Source organism: Prorops nasuta, unplaced genomic scaffold (assembly GCF_024137725.1).
Source record: "Prorops nasuta isolate Cenicafe-Biocafe unplaced genomic scaffold, Cenicafe_Pnas_1.2 PNAS00005, whole genome shotgun sequence".
Taxonomy (NCBI): domain Eukaryota; kingdom Metazoa; phylum Arthropoda; class Insecta; order Hymenoptera; family Bethylidae; genus Prorops; species Prorops nasuta.
Window position 1 is genome coordinate 8,207,739 of NW_027116802.1, and position 27,885 is coordinate 8,235,623.

At 41.1% G+C, this 27,885-nt stretch overlaps 1 protein-coding gene across 4 annotated transcripts; it reads right to left on the reverse strand.

Annotated features, from left to right (window-relative positions):
- Window positions 1-1,793: 1,793 nt before the first annotated feature.
- Window positions 1,794-26,620, reverse strand: LOC136773900 (glycogen synthase kinase-3 beta-like). 4 transcript variants are annotated; one of them, XM_066727860.1, is made up of 8 exons: window positions 24,313-26,620; window positions 6,889-7,076; window positions 6,686-6,769; window positions 6,336-6,374; window positions 5,713-5,823; window positions 5,392-5,629; window positions 5,102-5,295; window positions 1,794-3,780 (listed from the first exon to the last, which is right to left on the reverse strand). In XM_066727860.1, exons 1-8 carry the CDS (start codon window positions 24,617-24,619, stop codon window positions 3,400-3,402), a joined length of 1,542 nt encoding a protein of 513 aa, XP_066583957.1. In that variant the 5' UTR covers window positions 24,620-26,620; the 3' UTR covers window positions 1,794-3,399. The 4 variants fall into 4 exon arrangements, with proteins under 4 accessions (XP_066583957.1, XP_066583959.1, XP_066583958.1 ...); XM_066727862.1 differs by lacking the exon at window positions 24,313-26,620 and adding an exon at window positions 8,437-10,005; XM_066727861.1 differs by lacking the exon at window positions 6,336-6,374 and having other exon boundaries at window positions 24,313-26,619.
- Window positions 26,621-27,885: the final 1,265 nt, after the last annotated feature.

Genomic DNA, 27,885 nt, shown 5'->3' on the forward strand with positions numbered 1-27,885 from the left:
AAGAATATCCAATTATACTGATTCGTTGTGATAAATTAGACTTAACTGAACGTGTTGACTGGACCTACCATTTAATACCGACAGAAATATGTTCGCATATACACACATAAGCATATGTGCTTATATGTATATACACATATATTCAGGATAAACATATATATATATATAATATATATGTATATACATATGTACCTATTAAATTAGTTTATTAATCCTTTTTACACAATTGTTACACTTGTATTTCACTAGGTGCTTGGAAAGAGTGCGAATGATGCGGGGTGAAGGAGAAGTAACGATTATGTTGGTAACAGCCGTAAATACCGTAACAAGAAATTACAGCAATTACGAAACAACTTTTTCTCTAACTCGCCTTTGCTTCTTTACAATAGCAGCGAAATTATTAATCACTATCATTAAAATTAATTTAATAATAAATCTTTTCATTATTTTACATAGAATTATTTCCCATATTGTTTAATATAAATGAATGTCTGAGACCAGAGAAACGCAGTTACCTTTTTAACTACAAGGTATTATGTTATATTAAACATAACTGATTAGTTACGTAATAGTCGCTGCGATCCTTGATTAGCACGAAGCTTTTAGCTTCCTGTATGAGGATCAGCGAACACTGTGACTACACAAACATGTATTTAATCAGGATAAAAATGTTTAATAAGTTCCAAGTATTATATAATGTTAAGGCTACAATAACTTTTTGCAGTACGCTGCAAGCACTGCTTTTACAGTTGTGGATTCTTGAATTAGGCGCATAGAGATGAGATGAGTTTAAGTTATCCAAATTGAATCGTTGAATTCATTTATTATTAATAATTGTAATAAAAAAAAACAACAATCAATGCTGAAAGCTGTCACGATGGAATTGTCTTACGCGTGCCGTTTTCTTTACATTTTAAGGGACCCATTTCTCTTCCTTATTAAGACCACTAATTCGGCTCTCTTGGTATTCATAGATTGCCAAATTATCCTTCTTATACATTCGCAATAAAGATTCGTCTGATACAATGTCGTTAAAAGAGAGGATTTAACAGCTTCAAGTTAGATCCATTCATTAACAAAGATTTATAAAAAAAAAGTACACATAACCATTTTTTCTTTTCACGCATAACTAAATCGTATGTTACTGCAATTACGTCCCTATTGGAATCTATTTGATACTGTAAATTAATTAATTATATAACAGTTAAAAATGCTGATATTAACAAAATATTTGCGCAAAATTACACAAGAATAGTTAAACTTGTTTTTTTTTCCATAACCAGTGTGTTCTAACATAGTAAAATTAATAATCTTTCGGCTTTCATTACAGTAATTTCGAACATTTATCGTGTGGCTTCGTTGAATGCATGAAAAAAAAAATACAATTTAGGTCAAGCCTAAAAAAAAGGATACACGACTAAAACATTAATTGTTAAAAACTTAAATTAACTATCAACATTGATAAAACTCTATAACGAATGTTAAGGTTCATTCACTCTCCTTTTCTCTGTTTCATTCACTCGATTATTTATTTTTTTGTTTTAACCTATCTCCTACATTCGTTTTCATTATTTCTGCTTTATTGTTTCCGTCCTTTGTTCACAAAAGGAACTAAATTAGTTAGACTTTGTCTCCGGCAGCTATACATATTGTTTTTTCAATGTAATGATATGTAGGATTGTGATGAACTATCGCACGCGCATCCAAAGTCTAGTTGCGCGAGTTAGATGGTTACCATATACGAAAGCTCATGCGTGCTAAGAGATAATTGAAATAAAAAAAATTCTGAATCGTTTCGGGATAATAACTATGATTTATATTTATGTACAATATGAAAAAGCATAAGAAAAAATTAATCATCGAAGCCCCGCATTCTTTGGATTTAAGGCATAAATTGCGTGATTACTGCTCAATTGCATAATTCTTTTTCGCTAATAGCTTAGATTTTAAGTGCACGAAAATTTAGAGAAGTTCAACGTTACAAATATAATTTTTGCTCATCAATTAAAAGTATATTTTAGATTTTAGCTTAAAAGTAAATCGCTCCGCTATATCAATTAGAAGTTCGTCGCGTAAGATGAAAACTTAGTAGATCCGAGTCTCTCTCTCATGAGAATGTTTGAAATTTTTAATTAATATTTATAGTAGCTGAAAGAATGTTACTAGTAATAATATGTATAGTATAGTTTATATCGTTTCAAGTTGTCGAAACATGACTGTTTGTCACGAATATGGCTGTATTATCGCTTTCGTGTCTCGGCAATTAGAACTTGCCATAAAACAATAGGATTTAAGCTTCTCTTTCGTGCAAATGTGTAAAACATTTCCTGTAATCTATCGATTGTGCACGCAAATATCCATACAAGTTCAACCGAAACAATCTGTACAAATCACACGTGCACGAGAGGGTGCGCGCGTATGACCTCGTATAATAATTTCTCCTAGGTTAATGTAATTCATCAGTAGTAGCAAGAGATACTAGCTGTGACAATCTGAATACGACAACGACAGACAATCATTCTATTAGGTGCATCGTCTCTTTATTTTTATTCTCACATTTAGAGAATCATGAAACGTGTTAGGAATTAATTTATTACGCACGCTGAGAGCGCAAGCTTCTAGTCTTGACGAGTGACACAATGATGTTCCTCCTTCAATTTTCATCGGCACCCTCCAAGCTCTCTCTTTCTCTCTCTCACACACATACATCCCCTCCCCCCTCCACCTTCTCACGTCCATTCCAATTCTGTCTCTGTCCCTCTTTCTTTCTCTTTCTCTGCGCAATGAATTAATAAAATGACGAAGTAAGCGACGTTGACGCGCTACTGGATATTAGATTACACATATTTTCAACTAGAGTCGCTTGTAGCAATTATCATTTAAAGATGTTCCAGACCAGTTCCTATATATACACTGAATTCAATAATCGGCAAACACGGACAGTGGTTTTGAGTATTCCTTTTTCTCGCGATTCGAGCCCAATAGAATTCCCGTTGAATGAGATTTCAGAAATTTCTGAAAATAATAAATTGTTCGTGTTCTTTCCAGCTCTCCATCTCTCCCTCCCTCCCTCCCTCCCTCCCTCCCTCTCTCTCTCTCTCTCTCTCTCTCTCTCACTTTATTTCTATCTTTCTCGTGTTTTTTTTTCTATTTCGTTAAGAGATAAGAAGCTGGCCAAGGTAATACTCAAATTCCACCCCATGTAGTCGTGGCATTGAGTTCAATTTACAACGGGGACATCCTCTGAAGAAGGTCAGAAATTCTCGCCTCCGCAAAAGGCTAGTACTGAATTAATATGTATACATATGTAGTATATATGTATAAATATTATTCAATATATATATATATATATATATATAAATATATATATATTTATATAACGATAAAAAATTAAGCAGCTTAAGCTATATTCGATTGGCTGGGATCTGTATTTTGTGTGGTAGAGGGCGTGTTGGTGTTGACGCTATTATCACTAGAATTACCGCTAGCCCCTGCGGCAGCATTCGTAGCTTCCGTCTGGCCTCCAGGATTTTCCGAAGTTTGCATATACTTCGGTATCAAGATTGAATTAAGATTCGGCTGAATTCGAAGCTCTTGCTCGGTAAAGTTAAATAATGGCGGAAGCTCTCGTCCGTTTGGTAAACGGGTGCCTTGTTCTCGCAGTTCGTTAAAGAAGCAGTGCGCGCACGCTTGTAGCGGTGTCATCCGTAATGACGGTGTATATTCTAATAATCGGGCGACCAATTCCATTGCTTCAGGCGGTGTACGTGCCCTAAAAACCTGTAGAAAAATCGATTAGTCCATTAATCACGCTATTACAGATTTATTCCAATAATTAAACAAGTAGAATGAGATAGCCGAGAAGAATAGAAATAGTCAATAATAACTAAAAACTGCACTGATAATTTTTATCTACAAATAGTATTAAACAAAAATAACAAAGTTCACCTTAAGTTTAATACAATGAGCTTTTACGTCAACTGTTAAGCTTCATTAAATGCTTTTGAATTATGGATTATGATTGATAAGCTGCTGATTTAAAATATTATCAGTTGAAAATTAAAGAGATACGAAGAAAATATGAAGAAAGAGAAGAGCAAACCGCAAACAACTTTAGTTTTGAAATAACCTTGAAGCAATATTTTAATTTTGTAAGTGCCATATTTTGTAACAATGCTACTATCGATGGTTCCGTACACGATTGTTCAAATATTTTAGAGACCACCAAAATATTAGAGTAAGTGATATTTTCAAATGAAGAAGAATTTAGAGAAAAGACATATTAGTCATGTTATATTAGGTTTTACCAAAATGATAAAAACGAAAATAAGAATGCTTAGAAAGGTAGGTAGGTAGGTAGGTAGGTAGGTAGGTAGGTAGGTAGATAGATAGATAGATAGATAGATAGATAGACAGATAGACAGACAGATAAACAGTTAGATAGTGAGAAGAGAGAGAGAAGCCAGGGCAAACCGTTCAAGGTTTGAGAAAAATGAGAATTTTGCATTTAAATTTGTTTAATCAATGATTCTGTTAGAATACTTGAAGATTTTGATAATAAACTATAATCCGGTTTTTTAAATTAATATTACGTTGGTTAATATCATCGGACATATGTAAAGGAGTATTTGAGTCAGCCAAATGTAAGAACAAGTTTCAATGGGAACCACTTACTCTAATCTTTTGGTGCTCCGTGGAACACTTTGGTGCACTCATTCGTTGAAGCATAAACTGTAACGACGAGGATATGTACTGATGAATGACAAAGTAGTAAGGATTGCAGAATATTAATTAAAAACAGTAATAAAAGGTTTGTTGGCAATAAAAGTTAAACCTTGCCTATTTATCATAAATACTTTTCCACATGATACATTATATTAAATTTTATTCAGTATTATTGAAGATTCTTCCAATTAGATTTTAACGATAAGCTAGCGACTGTCTCCGTTTAGTTAAAAGTCGAATGAATTGAAAATTAAGCGAAATAAAAATTAGATCGTTATTTAGCTACCGTATGACGATGATATTATTTTCTTCGTGAATTTCTTATTACTTTATCACTCCTCTTCATATATGGGAACTTGATACGGCGATTAATTACCTTTTGCCAAGGATGTGACTTAATCTGCGGGAACTTAAATTCCGTATAATTTGGATTCATCTCTCGAATCTGGTCTCGTGTAGGAGTACCGAGTACTTTGATGATTTCAACAAGTTGATCTACTCCACTGTCACCTGGGAATATTGGCTGACCAAGTAATAGTTCTGCCAGAACACAGCCTGCACTCCATACATCTGTGGAAAATCAAGGTGTAAACTGAGCAGGTGTTTACGGATCAAAGAGAAGCAGTCAATTAAGATTAAAAGTTATGATCAAACAAAACAATTTACCGATTTTAGTAGTATAGTCAATAGCACCAAAAATAAGTTCAGGGGCACGGTAGTAACGACTGCAAATGTAAGACACGTTAGCCTCGCCCCTAACAAGATGCTTGGCTGAACCAAAATCACAAAGTTTCAAAACTCCAGTTTCTGGATCCAAGAGTAAGTTTTGTGGTTTTATATCCCTGTGACAAATCCCCAATGAGTGAATGTAAGCCAGAGACCGAAATAGCTGATACATATAAAGCTGCAAAAGCAAAAAATAACCTTTATTCGGGTATATTCAATTAAAGAATTATTGTTATTTTTTCAAAATGACTGAAGAATCACCTTAATGAAGCTGATTGGTATCGTTTGCTTGCTTTTACTGTAATGCCGTGCGCCTTTATACACAGTTTCAGGGATGTACTCCAGGACTAGATTCAAATAAACTTCGTCCATCTAGAAGAAATATAACAGATAATATTGTTCCGTTAGAAGAGACAAATTTAAGTAGGTTAAAATATTTTTCTCGAAGAAGCAAATAAATTGTGTTAAGTTGAGAACAATCTATCCTATGTTTGATTTTGTTACAGTACTCTATATGAAAACTCTGCTTCAAGCCGTAACTTGAAATTATTGTAAACGCTGAGGGTATTATTAGTATGTTCAATCGTAAAACGCACGAGTATCAAAGGATCTTTACCAAAATTATAAAAGCAACATAAGCCTCTGTTACATTGAACATTAATGTCAAGCGATTTGATTAAAATAATTAAGCGTTATTGGAACAGAAACAACATATTCATGTACGACTTTATTAGTCGATTGTTGCTAGCCTGTACCCCACTTTATAGATTACACAACTCTTTCTTGTTAATAAACATTTGGCAATTGGTTTCTAAGAAAAGCGTGACTGCATAAATTTTGATAAAGGGGAGCTCTTTCAACAACTACTGGGTACTCCAACTTACGTCGACGTGAAAAACTGGATTAGTCGCATTTAAGATGTTCTACAAAATAACATAACAACGTTGCATGCATTAAAATTAAAAAATTGATTTCCTTTAACTTAAAGAGACGTATCATTTGACCGGAAAACGGAGCACTGCGCCTGTTATTGCAGCATTGAAAAATAAGCTCTTCTCGTACAAAATAAAAAAGAAATTATTAAAGCTTCTTTTTACCTTTATCTTAACATTAACGAAGGCGCAGAATCTTATCAGCTATATGATTATTGATCGTTACTTTCGCATGTTTGTAACTTTCAGCCGAGATTCTAGTATTATATATAAATTGTAGCGAGGAAAGAAAGTATATTTACCTTATCACCGCTAGAGTAGAAGAAATATTTTAATTTCACGATGTTACAGTGCTCGAGACGTCGCATGATTTGCAGTTCTCTATTCTGAAATTCAAAAAGAAACATGTATGTATGTGTGTGTGTGTGTGAGAGAGAGAGAGAGAGAGAACGCAATTGTACAAAAATAAAGGAAGGTGATGGAAAATAAAGCAAGCGTGGTTCACCTTAAATCTCTTATCCTGAAGAACTTTCTTAATGGCGACCATTTCTCCAGTGTCACAGAGCTTCGCCTGGTAAACAACGCCAAAGCTGCCATTGCCAATGACTTTTGTGTCAGTGTAAGCTACTTCCGTCGGGCGATCTGGACCAGCCCCGGGGGTCGCCACTACAATCGTCACCTTGCCATCTTTGCCTGTACCAAAAAGTTCATTATAGTAATTAAAACGTCACGTGGATCTACAAGATTTTTTCTTGTACAATGTAAAAATTGATAAAGATTCGAGAGATAAGGTAGTAGTAATGGCAGAAGGGGGGAGGGGGGACCTTGCAACCTCTGCTCAAATATTTGTACCGTATATAAATCGAATGAACGTATCTAGTTACAAGAGTTTGCACGCATCGGTGAAAATACTCGAGTGGAAAACAGCTAGAGTGGCTGTCGGAGGCTTCAATTGCAGAAGCAAATATTTTCACGCGTCTTCGCTTACACTTTGCGCAAATGTTGAATAAGAAGTTTACGCATATATATAGAATAGTCGGGAGGGAGGGACGTGAGAGAAACGCTATATAGTTTACGTTTCATCGGTAGGTGCCAAATGGATTTATAAGAGGAATGACCTTGATGTGCTATATGGGAATGCGTATATGAGAGCTAGCATCCAGCAGCGGCGGACGTGTGCTTATGGACTTTAGAGATTTTATCAAGATCGCGCGCGTATTCCTTTCTGTCTCCTCCCGTTTCTCCACCAGCGCATCCTTCCACCGGCAAACGCTTTGTCGCAATTAACGTCTCTCAACTTCATTATACGCGTACAAAGTTTACGAAGACTCGACCGCTTCAGTTTCATACTCCATTAGCGAGGTTTATAATTAAGCAGCGACGAGAGGGGGAGCGGTCGTGTCGAGGCGAGGGAAACGAGTGGAAAAAGAAATAATTGGAAATTAAGGTGTTTGGGAAGGTGAGAGAGTGTCGCGCGCGCGGGCGCGAGATTGCGGAAGAGGGAGCGTGAAAGCTGGCTAATTTCAGCGAAAGAGAATGATAAAAGGCGCGAGCGAGAAGGAAAGGATGGAAGCATTCCTCGTAGTAGGTTGCAGCTGCCCCTGTCCATAATCGCTTTTATATATCGGACGTTACGTTCGCATCAGGGCGTCTGATTTTCTCTCGGCTCGCTCGCTCGCCGCCTGCCCGTTATTCCTCCAAGCGCTCGATAAATACCGATCGCTTGACATTTCATAAGAAATTATCAACGTGGGAAGTCTACGTGGCTCCTCTTATAGGATACACGCTTTTCCGCAAATAGAGTGCTTGCTTCTCTTCCCGACGCGCAATATCATTTTCATCGGCTTATTTTTATCGAGTCGTTGGTTAGCCGATCGCCTCGAACATTCGTTTTAATAGCTCGTCATTGATTTTTTAATCTGCCATGGATATATATATATATATATATATATATATATATATATATGAGAGAACCTGCACCGAAGGAAAATCTCTGCGTGCACGTACGAATTTAACAAAGGAGGGGGGATATAGGAATGGAGCGCTTACTTACGTTTCACTTTACTGAATCTCCTGAGAAACATACAGAGTTTTTTGTAAGTGCTGTTCACCTCCTTCTCTTTAAGATCCATCGAGCTGTTAGCCTTCTCCGGTTTCCTCTTCTGACCCGAAGTGACTTTTGGGTACCGCCACTGCTGGCACGGCTCGGACCAGTCTAGCGTACTAGCCGCTGGCGCCATTTTCCCCACTTTCGGACACCGTTCTTTTATTCTTTTCCCACCAATTGGACGAAACAACGACCATTTATCACCAATCGCATTCTTAAACACGAAACTTTCAACAACCTTTCCGGTAAACAAGCTTCGCCTAGGGACTTTTAGCTGTATTCTCCGCTGACCTTGACGATGCAAAATATGCACGTTGCACCTTTCGTCGATCGCACTTTCTTATTAATAATGCAGAAGAAGTTTATAATAATTCTATAGTCTCTGGTCTCTATATATATATATATATATATATATACAGAACCGTAATACTTGCGTTCTTTCGTATATGACGAATGTGAATAAAACGAATATAAATATACTAAAAAAAAAAACTTTGTACTCGATACAGTTTTTCTCGACACTAAGAAAATTCTTAGCTGCAGAATTTCTTTGGAGACCGTTTCAACGGCTAATTTCAATCTCTCGTACGTATCAATTCAACGCGCGTTAGAGAGTCTCGTAAAGAACAACACCACACTTTTTCTTCCTTCGGCACGATCGTGATTCGGTGTCGGAGCGTTGTGCACAGCTTCGGCACGATTCTTATCCTCACTCCAGGGAAATATCGCGGTAGAGCAGGTGCAGGTATCGCAGTACGCGAGGAATAATCATTTGTTCGATCGAAAGAGAAACGTGTGGTATTCGAGGAGAGTCTTGCAGTTACGAAAATACTAAGGTATCAGTCTTGAAGAAGTAGACGAAGAGGAAGACGCGGATCGGATCGAGAATAGTCTAAAAATCACAGTGATGAGCGCGCGGCACGTGATTCGAGCGAGAGTATTCGAAACACGCGTTGCTATTAATATTTACGCTAAAATTTCGGGAATCGCAACAGAATCTTCCATCAGCAGTTGGACGATCGCTTTTATACTTTGGACGGGCGAGAAAAAGAGTTTTGGAGGTGTCAGTCGCTATCGGAGCGACTCTACATCGTTATCAGCCTCGGAGCCAAGGGCTATTTTCTCGCTTCTGTCAGAGTTCTCTTTTCTCGTAGACCACACGAAGAGGTCGCGAGATCCATCGAACAGCTGGTTATTGTCTCATCAGGTGCACGTGCTTTATAATCGACGACGACGACGACGAAGAGGAGGAATATTTAGACGAGGCACTGGTAGCGGCACATGGTGGTTCGTTGAACCGGCCCGGGTACGTCGCTCGAGTCGATCCTCGTCGGGAGAACAGTTTCCGAGTCTCTTTGGCGTTCCTCGGGTTGTTGGTTCGTTCGCTCGAGGGAGCGATGCACCAGCGGTGGCGCTCGGACACTGTTCGCGCGAGAAAATTGCTCCAGGCGGGACCACGCCGAAGACGACCACGAAGACGACGACAGTTGCTGATTGGTGCCAGTTCGGCACGCGACTGAGCGAATGCGCATTGCGCGCACGGCCGATATTATTGGCGAAAGGAGGGGGGGGGGGGGGGGGGGAGCTTCGGGAACCTCGACGTCCTCCTCCTCAACTTGTGTATATATGTATACCGACACAAACTGGCTCGTTGAACGCATGTCGTGCAAGAAAAGAACTCGAGGAACGGAGCGCGACTCACGGGAGCGGGGCGGGGGGAATTCGAAGGTGAAAAAACGAATAAAGAGGCGAATCGTCGCGTCACGCTGCTGCTGCTGACCCACCGTCTTCCATTCGACTTCTTCCTGCTCCACTATATAGATATAGTACATATATAGACCAATTCTGTCTCTCTCACCTTTTTCGTCCTTTCACCCTTACCGTCGCACTCTCCGGGATAAAAATCCATTCGTCTCTCTACTCCTTCATAATTTTACCACAGTTCAAATCTCATTTCGCGCACAATGAAAGCCGCTCGCATCCGCTAAATTTAGTCGAACCGAGAGATGCGAGCGTGTTCTTCAACTTTATTATTATGCTCTTTATGCGAGAATAAATGCACGCCGCGCAGCATTTTCTCGGAGAGTTTTTTGCTCTCAGCCCTGGACAACACTCGCGCAGAAAATATCGAGATTCGCGATCGTGTTGTGCATGTTCTCTTCAAAGGTGAAGTGTCGCTAGAGGGGGGGGTGGGGGGGGGGGTGGAGAGGCGTTGGATTTATTTATGGGCAGACGACGAGAATGCGTTCTCGGCACGGTGCAAGGTCGTTGATGCTTGCGAGAGAGATCCCAAGAAGAAACCAGTGTGCTCTTCTGATTCGAGCCGATGAATCGACGAGGCGCGAATGTACCAGCTATATCAATATTACTCGTGTTGATTGCGCCGTTGCTAGAATACTCCGCTATATTTAGCCGTTCTTCGCGGAGATAAGAGAGACCTGCCGCGTAACCAACGCGCGAACCAATGCAGGAGAGGGTGACACACAGCGACATGACATCGTCTCGTTTCACCAACTCACTATGTATCAACGGATACTCGTTTCTTTATGGACCTCCCCCCCCCTCCTCCCCTCTCACCATCCTCTCTCGCATTACACACCAAAAATGATCTGAAATAAAAACAGTTGAAAATCAAAACAACGTTAATTTTCAACCGTTTAAACTCGCGACTAATAAAATAAACGAGGCGTAGTTTCACATTGTGGATCGTGGGATTACGATGAAGCAGTAAACACACTGACGCTTATATTTATAACACCCTCCCCCCTTCCCAAGTAGAGGGGGGGGGGGATATATTCTTGCAATTTTTTCAAAGCTTGCTCATTCCTCCTCTTGTTTACAGAAATATTGTCAACGCCGCGCATCAAATTTGCAAGCGTTTCATACGGTTTATTTTCAGTTGTTCTATAATTAGAAGGGAAAATTAAGGTGTATCCCGTGATTAATAACGATTTGTCTGGTTAATTAGGGCGATAAGTCGAGCGTGATCGAGCGAGCGCATGTACATACAACGTCGCGCCGTTAAGAGCGGTACGGAGGCCTCCTGTGTAAGAGCAACAAGCAGCAGACACGAGGCTTTATCTGGTATGGATTTAACAGGTGAGCGCCGTAATTCGCCGAGAGAGACCAAGGTCGATAGATCATAGAGGTAAATCGAAAGAAAGAAAGAAAGAAAGAAAGAAAAAAACGTGTTTGCCCGCGTGCTCTTTCCCCCGTCACGTTCCATATAGAAGCGTGGGACTCGACGCGCGATTTTACTCGAGTCCAACGTGAGTGTCTTTCCATCGAAACACACACGCACGTACTCCTCCATCAAACTGATTTACAATTTGTTTGTAGAAGCTGCCATTTGACGCGGAAGCATTCGCAAATATTTAACGAAAATAAACAGCGCAAATATATCGGCGTCCTTTGCAATCTGGGATTTCCTCTTTCAGCGCTATATGTTGTACACGTGATTACAGAGTTACGTCCACCAGTCGTGCAGATTTAATGGGCCAACAGCAACCTGGATAAAAGAGTAACGCGAATCCACGAGAAAATGCAAGATTTAGAAGGAGGAATCCCTTATTATCTTGTAGAGTTTCGGTCGCCTCGTTTTTCAAGAGGATTTCTCCTGCACTCTACGGGATTACTTAGTATAGTAGTGGTGAGTATTAAGGGAAGCGAGAGGCTCGGAATAAACGAGTCACACTCACTAGCACAGAGCTAGCACACAATTCAATTAAGATCGGCTCGTGCAGCTGATCGTCGCTCCAAATAGACTACGTCTCTCTATTTTCAACGAACGGCTATTCTTGTCACGCCGCGCACCAACGATGCGTTCGCTTTCTTCCGAGAAAAGAAGAAAAAAGCATGCATTTGACGCAACGTTTCCCAATGCATCTCTTCTTATCAGTAGCCGCTCTCTTTTCGAATCTCCGCGAGTAAACAGCGAGCTTCTCGTCCGAGCAATTATTATATTCGGACCGATAGGAAATCTTAGTCTTATCCTGCGCGTACAAGCGACAAAAAGCCGACTAAAATACTCCATCTCCTGTCATGATGCATTTCTGTGGAAAACTCGACGAAAGCTTGTTCCTTTAATGGCTCCGCTCGCATTATTGCACCGCGCGTCTCGCTTATCGTACTCCTCTACTCCTCTCGCCTCTTCTTGCCGCACAATAATTTTCCAACGAGCCCCGCTCGATTATCGTTCGATTTCAAAACGTTCGACCATTTTCGTCAGCAGGCGCGAGCGAACTTTGATAAGATCGCGCATCTGAGAAAACCTCATATTTCATAATACAAGACGTCGGTGGTTCGGGAACGATCGGTGCTCTCTGGCACCGCGAGTGATCGATGTCGACGATCAACAATGATCCATACTATGTTTGCGTAGTCGAAATTCTGGCGTTTCGTTGTGACGCTCGCTCGCGTTACAAAAGTTATCATTGCACGCGCTTTTCGTCGAATACGATGAATTATTAGCCGAGCTTTCTGCTATAGATATTGTTTTTGCTCGGAGCGTTAGGAGGAAATGGGATGGGGATGGTACCAGATCGATTGGCCAAATGAGTTCGTTCACACTAATCTAGTTTCAGAGTAATGTCGTCATTGGTACAGGTTGGTAGCAGGGACGGGGTGGTTGTTGGCCAGCATCCAACGGCTTAAATTCGAACTGAGGAGAACAACGACAAGGTTGTGTGTGTGTGTGTGTACCAACTTCTCTCTAGCTGCAGCTCTTATTATATATATATATATATATATATATATATATATATTATGCACTCTGATAATTTGTCAATGTCCAAATTTAGCTTCCTCTCCGATCCACGTTTTGAAATATATATATATATGTATACGAGTAGGTCAGAGTTTCACTACTGTAGGACAAGCTTCCCGCAGAGTCATCGAGAGACCCGAGAGTGACTCTCGAGCTTCTTCGTTATTTCCAATTAAGAGTCAAGATCCACGGATTAAAATAATCGAGCAACAGCGACACTTTATACAGATAAGAGAACAAACATCGGTGAGATTATAAATATCGATTAAAAATCTGTCGAGACCAATCGCGATTGTAATTATTTTTCGTGGTCCTGCTCGAGAGCTCGCCAGGGTTTTCAATGATACTGAAATCAAAGGAACAATTAAATTATGGCAATAAAATGTTCATACTTGAAGCGCGAATACAAATTTTCAACGAGACAATTTTCATTAAAAATCCGTCGCTTCTTATCTCGGATCTTTACCTTATCTACAAAATACGAGATTTTCTAGAAATAGAATGAATAATCAGTGTTCACTCTGCGATATACAATTGCTCTGCAGAGCGAACAGTGATTTTCGCAACAACACGGCGCATCGAGAGTCAGCAAGGTTTTCCGCTCACATCGGAATTAAGCGAGTGCGACGCAAAAAGAAAATAAGGAGGACGACGCAGCTTAGTTCTTCTTGTTGTTATTAGTCGATCTGTTGGTTTTCCAGGAAGCGCCTCGAGAGTTTTAGGAAATTTCTGTTATGGTCCCGTAAACGGTTCAGCGGACGAGAAAATTTGGCCGAAAGCAGCACGGAGAATTTAGGATTTTGCGCGCTTTCCGACGAATTTCCTTTCGAGGCTTTATTTATTATCGAAGAGTCGAAACTCTGGTTGTTGGGGTTTCCGGGAGATGAAGCCGCAAGCGTCCGTTGGCTGGCGCGTGGTTCAAGCTTCTGCCGGCGGATTTTCGAGAAGGAAAACATTTGTCAAAGCCGCGTCGCAAATGTCAAGATGTAAAAATAATGATATTAGCCGTTAATCATAGCAGCCTGATATATACGCTCGATTCGCGAGAGGAGGAGAGAAGAGGTTACAACGTAGCGAGTCAACCTGCTGATACACGCGTCACCCACTTGAACATTTCCTAAAAGCACCTTGGCATGTTTCCCGCACTTGAAAAAGTATCGATGTTCCGCTGTGAGTGGGCTCCATTTTCTAAGAAAACAGTAAATATGAGTCTGCTGCTCTATTAAACTCGCTAACATTATTCACTCAAGAATTTGCAAAATTACATATATACATACATGTATATATATAAACGTTGATGAATCACGAGTCAAAGAAAAGCATGCAGTAATCTACATTGTCGTAAGACGGTTCGTCCCTCGGATATCGAGTCTAATAGTCTTTGTGTATAATTTTATATCGATTTTTTGCAAGGATAATACTATAGAATAGCTAAGAATAAAAACACTCGAGTTATATTGCAAGAAATAATCTCACCTTAGATTATGATATATATATATATATATAGAGAGAGAGAGGAGAAGAAAGAAGTTTCAAACTTCGGTACCGAGATTTGATTAATCTACGGTCGACGCAAGGAGCGATGAATTAAGCCTTGGCCGGAGAGAGCGCGGATATATTTATTATTGATGAATATTTAAAAGGGAAGAGGTGCGATCATAAGCGCAATTGTCGATATCGCGTGTAAATGGAATTTTGGCATAGATCGATTTGGTCAACAATGGCGTCAGAGTTGTAGAAAGGACGACGTTATTTTGGCCTTTTACCTGCCGTGCACGTACAACGTCACAGATGACGTAATGGTATTTACGAGCCTTGACCGCTAGCCAGATTGAAATCGTGTCGAATTCGTCGGCCATCCGATGCTTCGTCACTCGTGTTGCGCGATCGTGTGTCTTCCCTTTCGATCGTGATCGAGAGCTATAGCTAAATACGAGAAAACTCCGCCGCTGCGATTATTGAGTAATTTTATTGCTCGTGGATGCGTGGAAATTACGCGAAAGAACGGTATGCCGGCAGCGACTAGTGTAACAGTTGCTCGCTATGCTCGAGCTATAGCTCTAGCTTGATTAATAAATAAGGTCTGGAAATTGCGGAAAACCTTGCTTGGCTACAATGATAATTCAAATGAAATTGATACTCCCACGCGGTTGTGGTGGTGGCGGCATTATGCCGTCTGGTAAGCGGCTAGCGAAAATGCCGATAACGCCATGACTATTAATAGCACAAGTAAGGTCCATTTGGATCCCCGCAAAGCTATGCGTGCGGGCGAAAATAGCGCTAGTGTCAGCACTGACGCTACCCCCCCCCCCCCCACCCCCCTTGGTCATTTCGTAGATAGAGCGCCCTCCTTCGGCGATCGAAAACTTCCAAGCTATAAAATCAATGATCAAACATGGCCGTTGCACGCTGAGATTTCCGTTCACGTAGCCCGTGCCCACTCATCTCTCATTGTGTTCGATCCGACAAAGGAAATCACTGCTTGCGGAATCCCGAGTCTTTTTATATAAGCACGCCGCCGTCGCTCAACGCCTGCTGCATGCAGTTACTCCGCGAGAAAAAACCTCGCGCTGAGTTCTTGCAATGCCATGCACAACTTGAACAGTTGCACAAGCGCTCGTCTCGCGTAGTTTCACATAGCTGCGCGCAAAACGAGGCGAGACATCTGTCGGTGAAACGTTCATTCAATGAATCTGCCTGATGCGAGGACTCCAACGAACGCGTTAGCAACGGTAACATCGCACCCAGCAGCCACGTGGTAAAACCTGTGCAAACGAACAAATATTGGTAGCTTAGCTTCCCACTTATCGTCGCCATCGACCACGCTGCTAATCATTAACATCGACAAACCAATCGAATCGTATCTTAATTATGCGTCTACTTAATTATCCTACAAGAATTTATAAGAGATTAAACAAACCTTGCGCCAGGCGTTAACGTCGCATAATTCAATAATTTTATACTTATATAGTGTATTGCTAAGATTACGATGGTTACCGTATTTTCGTTTTTTTTCTTCTTACGTGATCAATAACACGTTGAATGTCACGAATTCTTATGTATATGTTTTTCCCCCCCTAGAGTAAGTGGTCAACGGCGATTCCCCTTGGTGACATTCAACGTGTTTGATACTTTTCAATAAAGAGCGTAAATTATTTTTATAGCAGTTCATTCTTTTTCTACGCTTTTCAAGATTACCGCTGCATTCATTATTTTTCCACTCTATTTTTATCATCCGAACATAAAGAAGCATCTTATCGCTAGATTTATTTTGCTGCGCCGCTCGTGCTAAAGGATTATGAAAGAAGGATCAGCTGCAGGAGCACGAACATTATGAACCGTTAGGATAATCCCTGATGTGTTTAACGGTCGAACGATGACGCGTATTGGTTTGCAGTGCGTGCGAGAGAAAAAAATGAAAGCAACGTCACAAACTCGTAACAAGTCTCGGTTACGAGAAAGCTGCTAGCATAACATGGCGTATGTAAATGATCTCCATTTGATCGTCGACTTTTTCCTCTTAATGATCTCGACACGGCTTATCAAATTGATAAAAAAGTGTTGATCAGCTATTTTTCTCGTATTGTATAAGGGAGTCTTAATCACTTTTAAAGTTAACTCCATAGCCTGCAATTTCTTCTCCTTCTGATTTCCTCGCTTTCGTCAAGCTACTCATTGGCCACTATATGCTTTTCTAAGTGGATTTATAACGCTATGATTGACACTGACACGTTTAAAACTATTGGCCTTCGTTGCGAGGAGCAGAAAATCGATCAGCCATGAATTCAACGGCTGACTGATGCAATTGATTTGATTGTGGAACGATTCTCTTGGAAGATACGCCGTGTACCTTTCTTGCGGACTGAGAAGTGTTGGTCGTTGTTTACATTGATGATTCTTTTAATACTAGAGCAAGATACATCCTTATAAGCTCAGAAAATGATTTCTTCTATTTTCTACCTATGTTTATAATCTTAAGCGACACGTGCTTGGCATCTGGGCCCGTGGTGCAATTTCAGCTCTCACTCGAAATAGTGATCTCTAAGCATCGCAGCTATATATCTATGGTGAACTTACACATTAGAAAGAAGCAAATGCATAAATGATATTATTAACAAGTTAAAAATCGTGGATTTTCAAAATGTGTGTAATGTTTTCAGAGTTTTTCAGTCGAGTAGCACTTTGATGAAAATGAATTCAATGGCGGTCGGTGTAGCTGAACTGCCTTACCGACGGAGCGCTGTGACGAGTACCGTGCAAGTTCGAGGTGAGGGCGCCACGAGTAACTTACAGAGAGAGAAGGGGGGTGGGGGAAGATTGAGGAAGGTGGACAAGTGGCGCCATCCCGAAAGGCGTAGAGATTGCTTGACAAAAGGCAAGTGCGCACGCGGTACTCGACAGAGATTTATACGGCCACATCTCGAACACACACGCACGTACACTATATCTCACAACACGGATACCACTAGGCAAGACGAACGAAACGAATGGGAAAGAAGCAATAAGGGACAACGGGAACTTTGCGTTCTTCTCCGTGTGACAGGCACCACGCGCCTGTGGCGATTCATGCTTTTCCACCTTTCATTCTCTTCAAGAAACACATGTTATACTCCCCTCCCCATCCTCCCTCCCCTCTCCCCTTCATCCTCCTTTACATCTTACCGATTAAACTAACTCGTGCACCATTCGCACAATCAATTACAAAGATCATACTTGAATTATTCATCTAATCGAAAGTGAAGCGTAAAACGGATACTATACACCTGTTTTCGACCAATTAAAAATTGATAGATACTTGTCAATATATCATCTCCCTCTATTTTCCATGCTAGATCTGTATAACATTCGATAAGCATGAATAAAAAGACTGTCGAATTGTGTAGCCATTTAAAGGGTTATAACTAAGTAGCAGCAAGGTTATATTACGGAATATGATCCTACAAATGTTACATTGTTTATGCGTCGAAAGCATTGACTCTTTTTCATAAACGACGATCGCGATTAAAATTGCTGAACCACTTCAGGGTCAAGTGCTCACGTGGAGTGATAGGAATCGAGGAAGAGGAGGGGGACGGCTTGGAAAACACGTGAAATTGCATCAAATTGCATGTACGAGACTTAAGCATTTATTATTATGGAAATGCGTCGAATCAATGATTATCTTTTGAGACAGGAGAGAAGCAGGTATTCGTTGTTGAGTTTGACGCTATAATAGAACGGGAAGAGGTTAGTTTTCGGTTGAAAATTCCGTTATTGAGTAAAATTTCCCTTTGTCTCCGTAAACCAGTTTATTTTTGTTAATTGTTCGCACGCGAGAGCACAGTACCCAGAAGAGGTTGAAAGGAGTAGCCCAACACACATGCATACACACCGAGGCAGTGTCGAAGGGTGATAGTGGGCAGCAGCGGTATCCGGAGGAGAAAACATTGGATTTTCAGGTGAACGACGAAAAGCTCCATGGTAGAGTATGTCACGAGGGAAGAATTTAGGGCGGGAGTTAACGAGATGTCTCTCATCATCGACATTGCAGACGCAAGAACGCGTCGTGCTCGACGTCGACGTTGTCGTCGCATATGACCTTGAAGCTCGCGAAAAACAACACATTTCCCAAGTACCGTACACGCTCCCTAAACATTGGCCTGTCCCCAGAAAATCCACACATTTCCACAAAAACTACTAAATCTTCCCGAGCATCGGTTCACGCTGGACACTGCGATTTTAAAAATATCCCTGAAAAATATCTCTAGCAATGTCAAGCTCAAGTAAATGTAATAACTAGGCAAAAAAGTAAAAGCAGTATACTGAGAAAAATGATCATTTGATTTAAACAACTCTTTATTTAAATAGTGTAGAAAACAAATATTTATTTGATATTGATGAAATTTAATTAAATGGATTAAAACTAATTTTTGTTTAATTATATCAATTATTTATTATAAAAATAAGTAAATATTTATATGTGATTATTCAAAAAAAGATTTATTTGAATCTAAGAATTTGTTTGTCAGTGATGGCAGAAGAAGAGTGTATTATATAAATAAACACACGTTAATACACACACACACACAAAAGTAATTACTTCTTTCTCCAATTTTTTCTCCTGTAACAATTCATAACCGCGAAGAAACAAATAAATATTTTTAAATTTTATGCTCAAGTGGAAAGCTGCTAGAATATTATCGCTTACCGAGAGGATAAAGCGAATCAAACGAAAACAGATTGAAAAAAACTCATCTATGGGAGACTTTGGCACTCTGTGGAAAAGTAAATATGTATACCACCGAAATATATCGGTTATTTAGTAAATTTTGCCGAAAGAGTTGAATGAGTCGAATTTCACCTAAAATTGTGGAAGCACGGGCGGGCGGTCGGGCGGAGATTGGCTCTTGTTCAAAATTGGTCCAACTATCAATCAATCTATCCGAGGGCTTAACGGTTTAACAGAAATGAAAGGTTGGATGATGGAAAATTCTTGACCTACGGGTATATAGACCGTAAATGAGAGTGAAAATGAGAGAAAAGCACGTATATTGAAAAAATTGGCACATGTACGAAATTTACAATGTATACTTTTGAATATAGCTTATTTTTAGCAGTGAGTCCAACTTTCGGCTTTAGACCAGGTTTAAAATAAAATTTTTACCATGCTTATTACAGATAATTTCCGCTTAGAATGGTACCTACACATGTATACCTCTACTATAAGGTATTTTTACGTAATGGAAGCAGTAGAAGGCTGCATGTATCCAAACAGAGATTCTATTCACACCAAGTTATAGTTTCGTATGAGGAAATCACTCTCGCTTCGGAAGCTGCAAAAACCTTTGAGCTCGAGGATCTATTTAAAGCGCCATGTTTCAGAAGACTATGCTTTTTTTATACAATCGAGTACCGACGGCCAAATCAAAAGCTGGCCTACCCGTTTTGCAGCAGCGACCAAACATTATTTTTTATCTCTCTCCCTCTCTCTACAATTTATCTCTAGATATGTCAATGAAATACCTCGATTTTTCACGCGAGCAACGATTCGATAAATTTTCAACGAATAAATTTTGCCGTTTGGCTTATCGTACGTAGCGGGTTACGCGTAACAGCTGAAAAGAATACTCTATAAATATTCCCCGCGGCACAATATATCAGAGATACCTACAAAATTAGTACTTTTTTCCATAGCGCATTCCGTAATCTCCGTGTAATCTCTTAACCGAGACCGTGAACGTGCTTTCAAGGTCATCCTAGTATCCTCCGCAAGGGTTATACGCTTAGTTCGGTCAACGCGATCAATATATCCAATAGAATTGCAAGATTTCTTAGTCAAACAATAACCGTGTGCTCGCGCTTCTCCTTCCTCTCCCAATCCATAATTTCTCCCCTCCTCATTTACGTACATACCCAGCTAATTTTCTTTCATCCCTTTGAAATTTTAAGCAGCCTGGAATTTGACGTATAAATAACTATTTTTCATCGATCCTGCTTGTGGAGTAGCATTGGCAAAATCGAACGTCATTGTTTCTTCCGGATAAACTATATAAAGTGTCTTCAAACGCTTTTTACTTGACGACAACTCGATTGCACATAGGGTTAATTAAAAGCTTCGATTCCAGTGATTTTTAATAAAACGAGGGTACAAGTAAGAATTGCGTAGCTATCGAGAGTACGTCATTATTACGAGTCTCGCAATCGAGTCTAAAATTAAGAGGGAGAAAGGTTAATCCTAGGATATTAAAACGGCGAGAAGATTATAAATACGAGGAATGATCGATCGGAGTGACACTACTCTTTACCGAATGGATTGAATTTATTTTGGACTAGGGCGATCGATCCTCCAGCATTAAAGAGGCAGTAGCCCGCGTTGTCTTCAATCTGCCTGGCAACCGCAAAATATCGATATGTAATTACTCGCGACGAGTAGTATCATCACGTGAGATTATTTCTAAATTTTCGGCTGACCAACGCTGCTGGTCAGTCAAATTTCGTCGAGCGGGCGACGGCTTATCGAGAAAGTATAATAGCGTGCGTTTAAATCATTCTTATCTGCATTCGGCTTGTATCGCTCCTTCCTATCGGCCTTATTGTCTTTTAGTCCAAAAATTTTTTTTCCTTAGGTCCGAAGAAACAAAAAGGAACTTGTATCGTATTTCACCGCTATCTTTCCGCAATTCGTCCTGGCATGTTTATTAGTCCAGAGAGAGAGAGAGAGAGAGAGAGAGAGAGAGAGAGAGAGAGAGAGAGAGAGAGAGAGAGAGATAAGAGAGGCTTCTCCGTGCGCGACAATATATTTGTAAATATTAGACGAGTATCGAGCGAAGAAAGAGTGGGGAGAGAGGGCTAAGAAGATACATATACCATACTAGATAAAGTAATTTGGAATAAAAACGCAAGTGAAACTTGCGTGCTGCTTCCGAGCGAATGAGTTGGCATATCATAGGGGCATATTGACCCAGATCCTAGCACGTGAGTCGGTAACGTGATCGACCTTATTGCAACGCAAACAGTCCCCGGGGATCATCCGCCTGCACCCAACGCCCAATGTCTATTCCTCTTACTGCGAAATTCACAGAAACCTCAGATCAAAATCAAACGTCCTATATCCATATATCCATCCTCATCGATTACGAGCCTGGAATAACAACTTTTTCAATATTATGACTCGCGCCTCGGAACTTCTTTCTCTCCCACTCGATCAAACGCCTCTCGTTGCATTAATGCATGCTCTCTGCGTACTCTTCCATACTTCTAATCTATATGCATATATATATATATATACATAGTATGGATTTAACGATACTTTCTAAAGAACGTACAGTGATGAATTGATGCGCTATGCTGACGACACTGTGCTTTTTGAGAGACCGATAAACACGACTAATTGAGAATTTCACTGATAATGGTAGCTACAGGTCGAGTAATCCAACACAATCCAGCCAATGGGAGAGAACACTGTCCCGGGTCTTAACGATGAAATTCGCAAAGAAGAAGAAGAAAAAAAAAACTGGATTATCCCAAGATTTATCTCCATTCTTCGCAATAATTTTGTTGGAAATTTAATTTCTCATTAAATGTTGAGCAATAGTTTTCCTTCAATAATGATCATACCTTGTTTTAGATAGCGATTGAAAATTTCATTAAAGACAGTGGCCAAAGGCGAGTATCCCCCGGGCGCGGGGTAATAGAATACTGGTGCAGCCGAGGTGATTTCGTTGGAGAAAAATTATCCTTTTATTTCGTCCTAATGGTGAGAGAGCACTCGACGTACGTCAACGGAACGTGTAGGATATTGACCCACTTCTTCCACGAATACACTGACAAGCAACGATATAGCATACACGCAAACTTTTTCCCTTATATTCCATATAGAGACTCAAGGTTTTCTTCATGCTCTCCTTTGATTCTCTGCTGGAACAACAATGGCCACTTGCTCGCTAATCAGAATATTTTCAAGAATTTTATTCAAAGATAGTCGCCCAGAGAGCATATTGATTATTATTGTCCTTATGTCAGATGCGTTAAGCTATTTATTTCAATGCAACAATATATATAGAAAGGGGTTCCCATGCGAGATGTACTCGATGCAATTGAAGGTCTTATTATAGATATTTTTGATGACAGGCTGGTATGCGTATTGACACCTCCGCCATTGCATTATACGTACGCTATATATCTATGGAATTCAATAGCATCTCGTTTGACGCAACATTGCTATTATTGCCAAATAAAGAATATTTTTAATCCTTCGCGGTTCTCGTTCGACGAAAATTTTCAAATCAAGAGAGAAATCTTGAAATTCAACATCTGCTTCTTAGTTATGGTGGAAGAGTCGAGACTGGTATTGTTGACACGAAGAGAGAAAGAAAAAAAAAAGGAAATAAATAGTTTTATAATAATGGAGTCGTTGGACGTGGATGTTGTACGATAAATACAAGTTTCTAATTATGTTTTCAAAAGCAGATTGCAGTTATGAAAAGTTTGTCTTTCTGACAGACGGCTGTATTATAACAGGCACACGCGCGCTCGATTCATTGCTATAGCGTATATTATTATGGAGAAGCACGAACGTTTATAATAATTCTCGACTGAGAATTTCAATGTATATATTATTGTAAAGGGAGAAAGAGAGGGAAAGAGAGCAGGAGGTAATGTTAAATGTTGAAAAATATGTAGAATTGTTTGAGAATGCCCCGTGGATGAAGGGAGGAGACTATGCGTGAGAGGATTTCAATGGGGGATTTGAGAGGTTAAATAGAGAGAGAGAGAGAGAGAGAGAGAGAAAAGTAGGTTAAGGCGATAGAGTGGTGCAAGTTTTTGAGGAAAGGATCTTATATAGCGAGGTAAATGAGAATTTTGTGTTATAAACTTACCCGTCGACATACCAGGGGCCCGCTATACATAAACCGACTGAGCACTTGGAGAGAGAAAAAATCAGTGGCACACAGGGTTAGGGATTCTCCGGTTGATTCTGACACTCGGCATCAATACGGCGGATATCTATGACAATATCGACTCGTGTGCACGTGGCGACGGATAAATATCGAAGTTTGAACGAGCGGATCGAAGATCGATTCGAAAAGTAAAATTGCTAAGGTGGAAAAATAAATGTATAAGCATCGGATAAGAGAGAGAGAGACTGTGTGTATATAGAGTATCTTGTTTCTATCTCAGTCATCCCATTGGCTTTCCGAGTGTAGTCGGGTGTCTGCACGCAGACGCACGGCTCTACATTTGAAGGCGGACAGGCGTACAAGAGCGTAGCGACGCGAGAGAAAGGGAACACAGTTAGGGAGAGAAGAAGGGTGGAGTGAGTAGCGTGCGCGCGATTGAGCGGGAGAGAGAGATGACGGGGGTAGTGGGGATAGGACAGGAAACAGGCACTAGGCAGAGAGCAATGATTGCGTGTGTGTGTGTGCGCGCGTGTGTATGGGCCAGGAGGGCGGTGGGTAATGTCGAATTTTCGGAATGGACGATCGGTGCAGCAAAGTCAAAGGTTAGGGTTTCACAGGCTAATAGAGAGAGAGAGAGAGAGAGAGGGGGAGAGAGAGAGAAATTAAAATGATACTCACTGCTGAGCTTCGTGCCACCCATGAACGGATAAGGAGACAGTATGGGCGGAGACGCTGGCTGCTTGTTACCCTCGGCGAAGGAGGTGGTCCTAGGTCGACCGCTCATCGTTAAGCCTCCTCGACCGGCTCCTCCACCTCCACCTCCACCTGGTGGTTCCGAGGTTCGGAGTAAACCTCCTCCCCCTCCTCTACTTCCACTGGCCGCCGCCTCGGCCGGCCGTGTCACTTCCTCCTCCTCCTCCTCCTCCTTCTTGCCTCCTCGTGAAGTTACCGAGCACCGCGTCGTCGTCGTTACCCCCTCGGACATTAATGACAGCCGACGGAACGATAATCACATCGCACGCACGCACGCACGCACGCACAGCAGCAGCAGCAGCAGCTAGATCAACTACAGAGAGCACCACCACTACACGCACGCACGACAATAACCACGAGATAGCACCTTCTACCCCAACTGTTAACACTCTTTCCTTCAAAATTTCAATATACAGCCTCGCGTTTTCCACCACTCCTACGATGAGAGGCTGCTCCCTCCTAACGAAGGAGCTCGTGAGCAATTTGGCCTGTATGCGTGTAAGGCGCGCGCCAGACGCCAAGATATACTCATAAGAGAGGCTAACGTCCGTCAATTTTGCCCACGCTAACGTTAAAAGCGTGCAAAAGGCTGGCTTTGACGATTCTGCCAATGAGCGAGCACAGATCTATTCCACTCTCTCTCAATCCTAACACACTCTTTCTCTTTTTTCTCTCCTAAGCTCCGACGCGTTTGCTTTTTCGGCCTTCTCTTTCGTCGTCCGTTATACCAACTCTCCACGCAGTCAGTTCTCGCTTCTCACTTTGCTCCCTTTCTTCCAGGATCCTCCTCCTCCACCTCCTTCTTCTCCTCCTTTTCCTCTTCTTCACTCCTTTCTTTCTCGCCCACCGGCACTCGCGCCTCGCTACCGATGGCGCGACAATCTCCAACTTGGCACTGTCAACGGGGAACAGTCCAGGTAGCGCGCACTCTCCCACTGGATAAACCCGTGTGCCAGCTACCAACGATAATCGTGGATCAGCGAAATTTGGAGCAAAGTGGAGCTAACTCTCTGTGCCACGGCTACGCTATGCCACCGAGAACACCAGAGTCAACGTTTTTCAAATGGCTCGTAGCAGTACTCCGACTTGGACAGAGCGCACACCACACTTGGTTACCTTCCTATACAATCTCGATCCACGACCAATCTTCCCTCTCTCTCTCTCTCTTTCTCCTTCTCCTTCTCACCCACTCACTCACTTCTTTACCGTGCACCGTCCGTCTATAGTTCTTTATTTCATCCTGCGATCAATCCACCTCCAAATTTCTTCCAACCACTTGTCGTCACTTTGCACAGCGAGCTTCTCGATCGAATTTAGTAGCGGAAAGGCGGCGGCGAGCTTTGCCACATTGGTCGCCTACGGTTTCTCTCTCGCTCTCTCTTTCTCCCTCCTTTGTGAGAATTGTGCCTTCCGTCTTTGTCGTTTCGGCGCTCGGCCGATTGGTCGTTGCGGGGGGAGCAATACGATCGCCTCACCTCCACAACTGCCAGTCAGTCAGTTTCACTCCCTCTCTTTTCCTCTTTTACACACCCTATTTCTTCCTTACCTTCTTTTTCCTACTCGCGTATTATACTGTAGCAGAAACTAACACACAGAAACAGAGTTGGTTGGCAATCACTGTGCTTCAAAAAGAGAAAGATATTCCTCGCTTTTCGCACACTGTGCGATTCTTCAAAGTCTGACTACTCGAACGATCACCATTTTACTGCATCGCATTTGCCCCTATGCGACTTGTCCTGATGGAAGAGAAGATACTTGCTGCGGCTGTATACTTGTAGTGTATCGAGGCAATGATGAGTGGCGCCGTGAACGTCTTCTCCGTTTTGTCCTACGTCCAACTTCTCTCTTTTCTTTCCCTTGTTCCCGTACTTTTCTTTTCTCTATCGATGTTGCTCTATGGGAGGCCGTTTCTGTCGTCGTCGTCTTCGTCGTCGTCGTCGTCGTCTTCCTCGTCCTCGTAGTGCTTAATGGTAGTAGTAGTAGTAGTTGCTGCCGCCGCTGCTGCTTCTGCCTTCGTTCCGTTGTCCAGCCCGACACTTTTTCGATGCCGCCAATTCGACCTGAAAACGAACGAAGCCTCGCACGCTGCGCTAGTCAAATAACACGACAGCGTGCTCCGCGAATACCCACGATGGAAAACTCCAATCCTTATACTCGGCAAGCAACGACTTCTCTTTCGAGCCGAGCACGGAAACACCACACCAACCACAGATTTTTCGAAGCCTCCTCAGACATTGACCCGTTCGGGCGAGATCGGGCCACTCGAACGTCCGCGGAGAACCCCGAAGTTTACGTCAGAGACACCCCGCTCCATCCCTTGTCCAATGAACGATCGTTCCGTTGCCGCTATGGCGCGTTTGTCGTGGTTCTTCCACTCGCTTAACGCCATCTCCACTTCACACTTGCTACCATCTCTCTTGGCGCTATATTTCAATTTTCCTTCCTTCTCCTGACTTTTCTTTTCACTCGTATTAACACATTTCAATCTTTTTCTTCGTACTAGTTAATTTACATGCAGCTTAAAATTATTCAGCGTCAAGATCAATTTTATGTTAATTATTTGGACATACCACCACTCCCAAAAGAATGTCGAGTAATCCTACTCAATGCTACCAACGTCACGATTGAACATTTTCATAAAAAATAATTTTCCTCGTCTGTGGTATATATAATTGCGATTAATTTGCAATAATTCGATGCTTCCGGTAGATTACACAATTTATTGACGAGGATTTTTCAGCAATTGCAATAATTTATGATGCGCTTGACAGAAAATTTCCCTATCCTAGTGCGTGCGTCATATGGTATTCCAAATGGAGCATAATTGTTCACATCTATATAAATTTTCTATTACTGTGGATAGTTTAGGTTAGCTTTTGTATACGACCCATGCTAAAATATTACGATGGGAAATGCGAATTTGCAGATGGCGCCTGCGAATATTAAGCTAGAAATTAATAATATATAGATTATGGCAGAAAAATAGATTATACCACTATAGAATGCTTTTTCGTAAAAAAAATAAAGAGAAAAAAACAAAATTCAGACTTTAACAACATATTCTCAAGGTCAATCTATTCTGTATAATTTTTCGTAAAAGCGATTGAAACGGTATACAAAGAGTTGTCCAAAATTTTCCTTCAACCAAAACGCCTCGTCAGTGTTCTCTCACAATGCTTGTACATTTAGAAATTATAGGGAGGGAGTTGGGATAATGCTAAAGCCACCGTTTACCTTTACCTTGATGAAAAAGGGTGGGGATTCAGATGTAGAAAGACATTTTCACAGAAAAACGCTAACTTCAGGTCGGGTAAATCAAACCGCAGAAAATATGTCGTAACGCCACGTCGGTAACGACGGTATTTTGCATACTCATGATTGAAGAAAGCTGAAATGGAGTAAAAAAATATCTTGACAGGAGGAGAATAGGTTAGTGTCAGTGGTTAGTGTTAGGTGTAAACTGCAGAAGTAATAATCTTTAATGTAATTGTAAGCAAG

Excerpts from the sequence above, each read along its gene's own strand:
- LOC136773900 (XM_066727860.1), bottom strand. The coding sequence starts at position 24,619 with ATGTCCGAGGGGGTAACGACGACGACGCGGTGCTCGGTAACTTCACGA. Across the intron at positions 7,077-24,312 it reads GGGTGGCACGAAGCTCAGCA|GCAAAGATGGCAAGGTGACG; the intron begins GTGAGTATCATT and ends TTTTTGGTACAG. Across the intron at positions 6,375-6,685 it reads TCTACTCTAGCGGTGATAAG|AACATCTTAAATGCGACTAA; the intron begins GTAAATATACTT and ends GTTATTTTGTAG.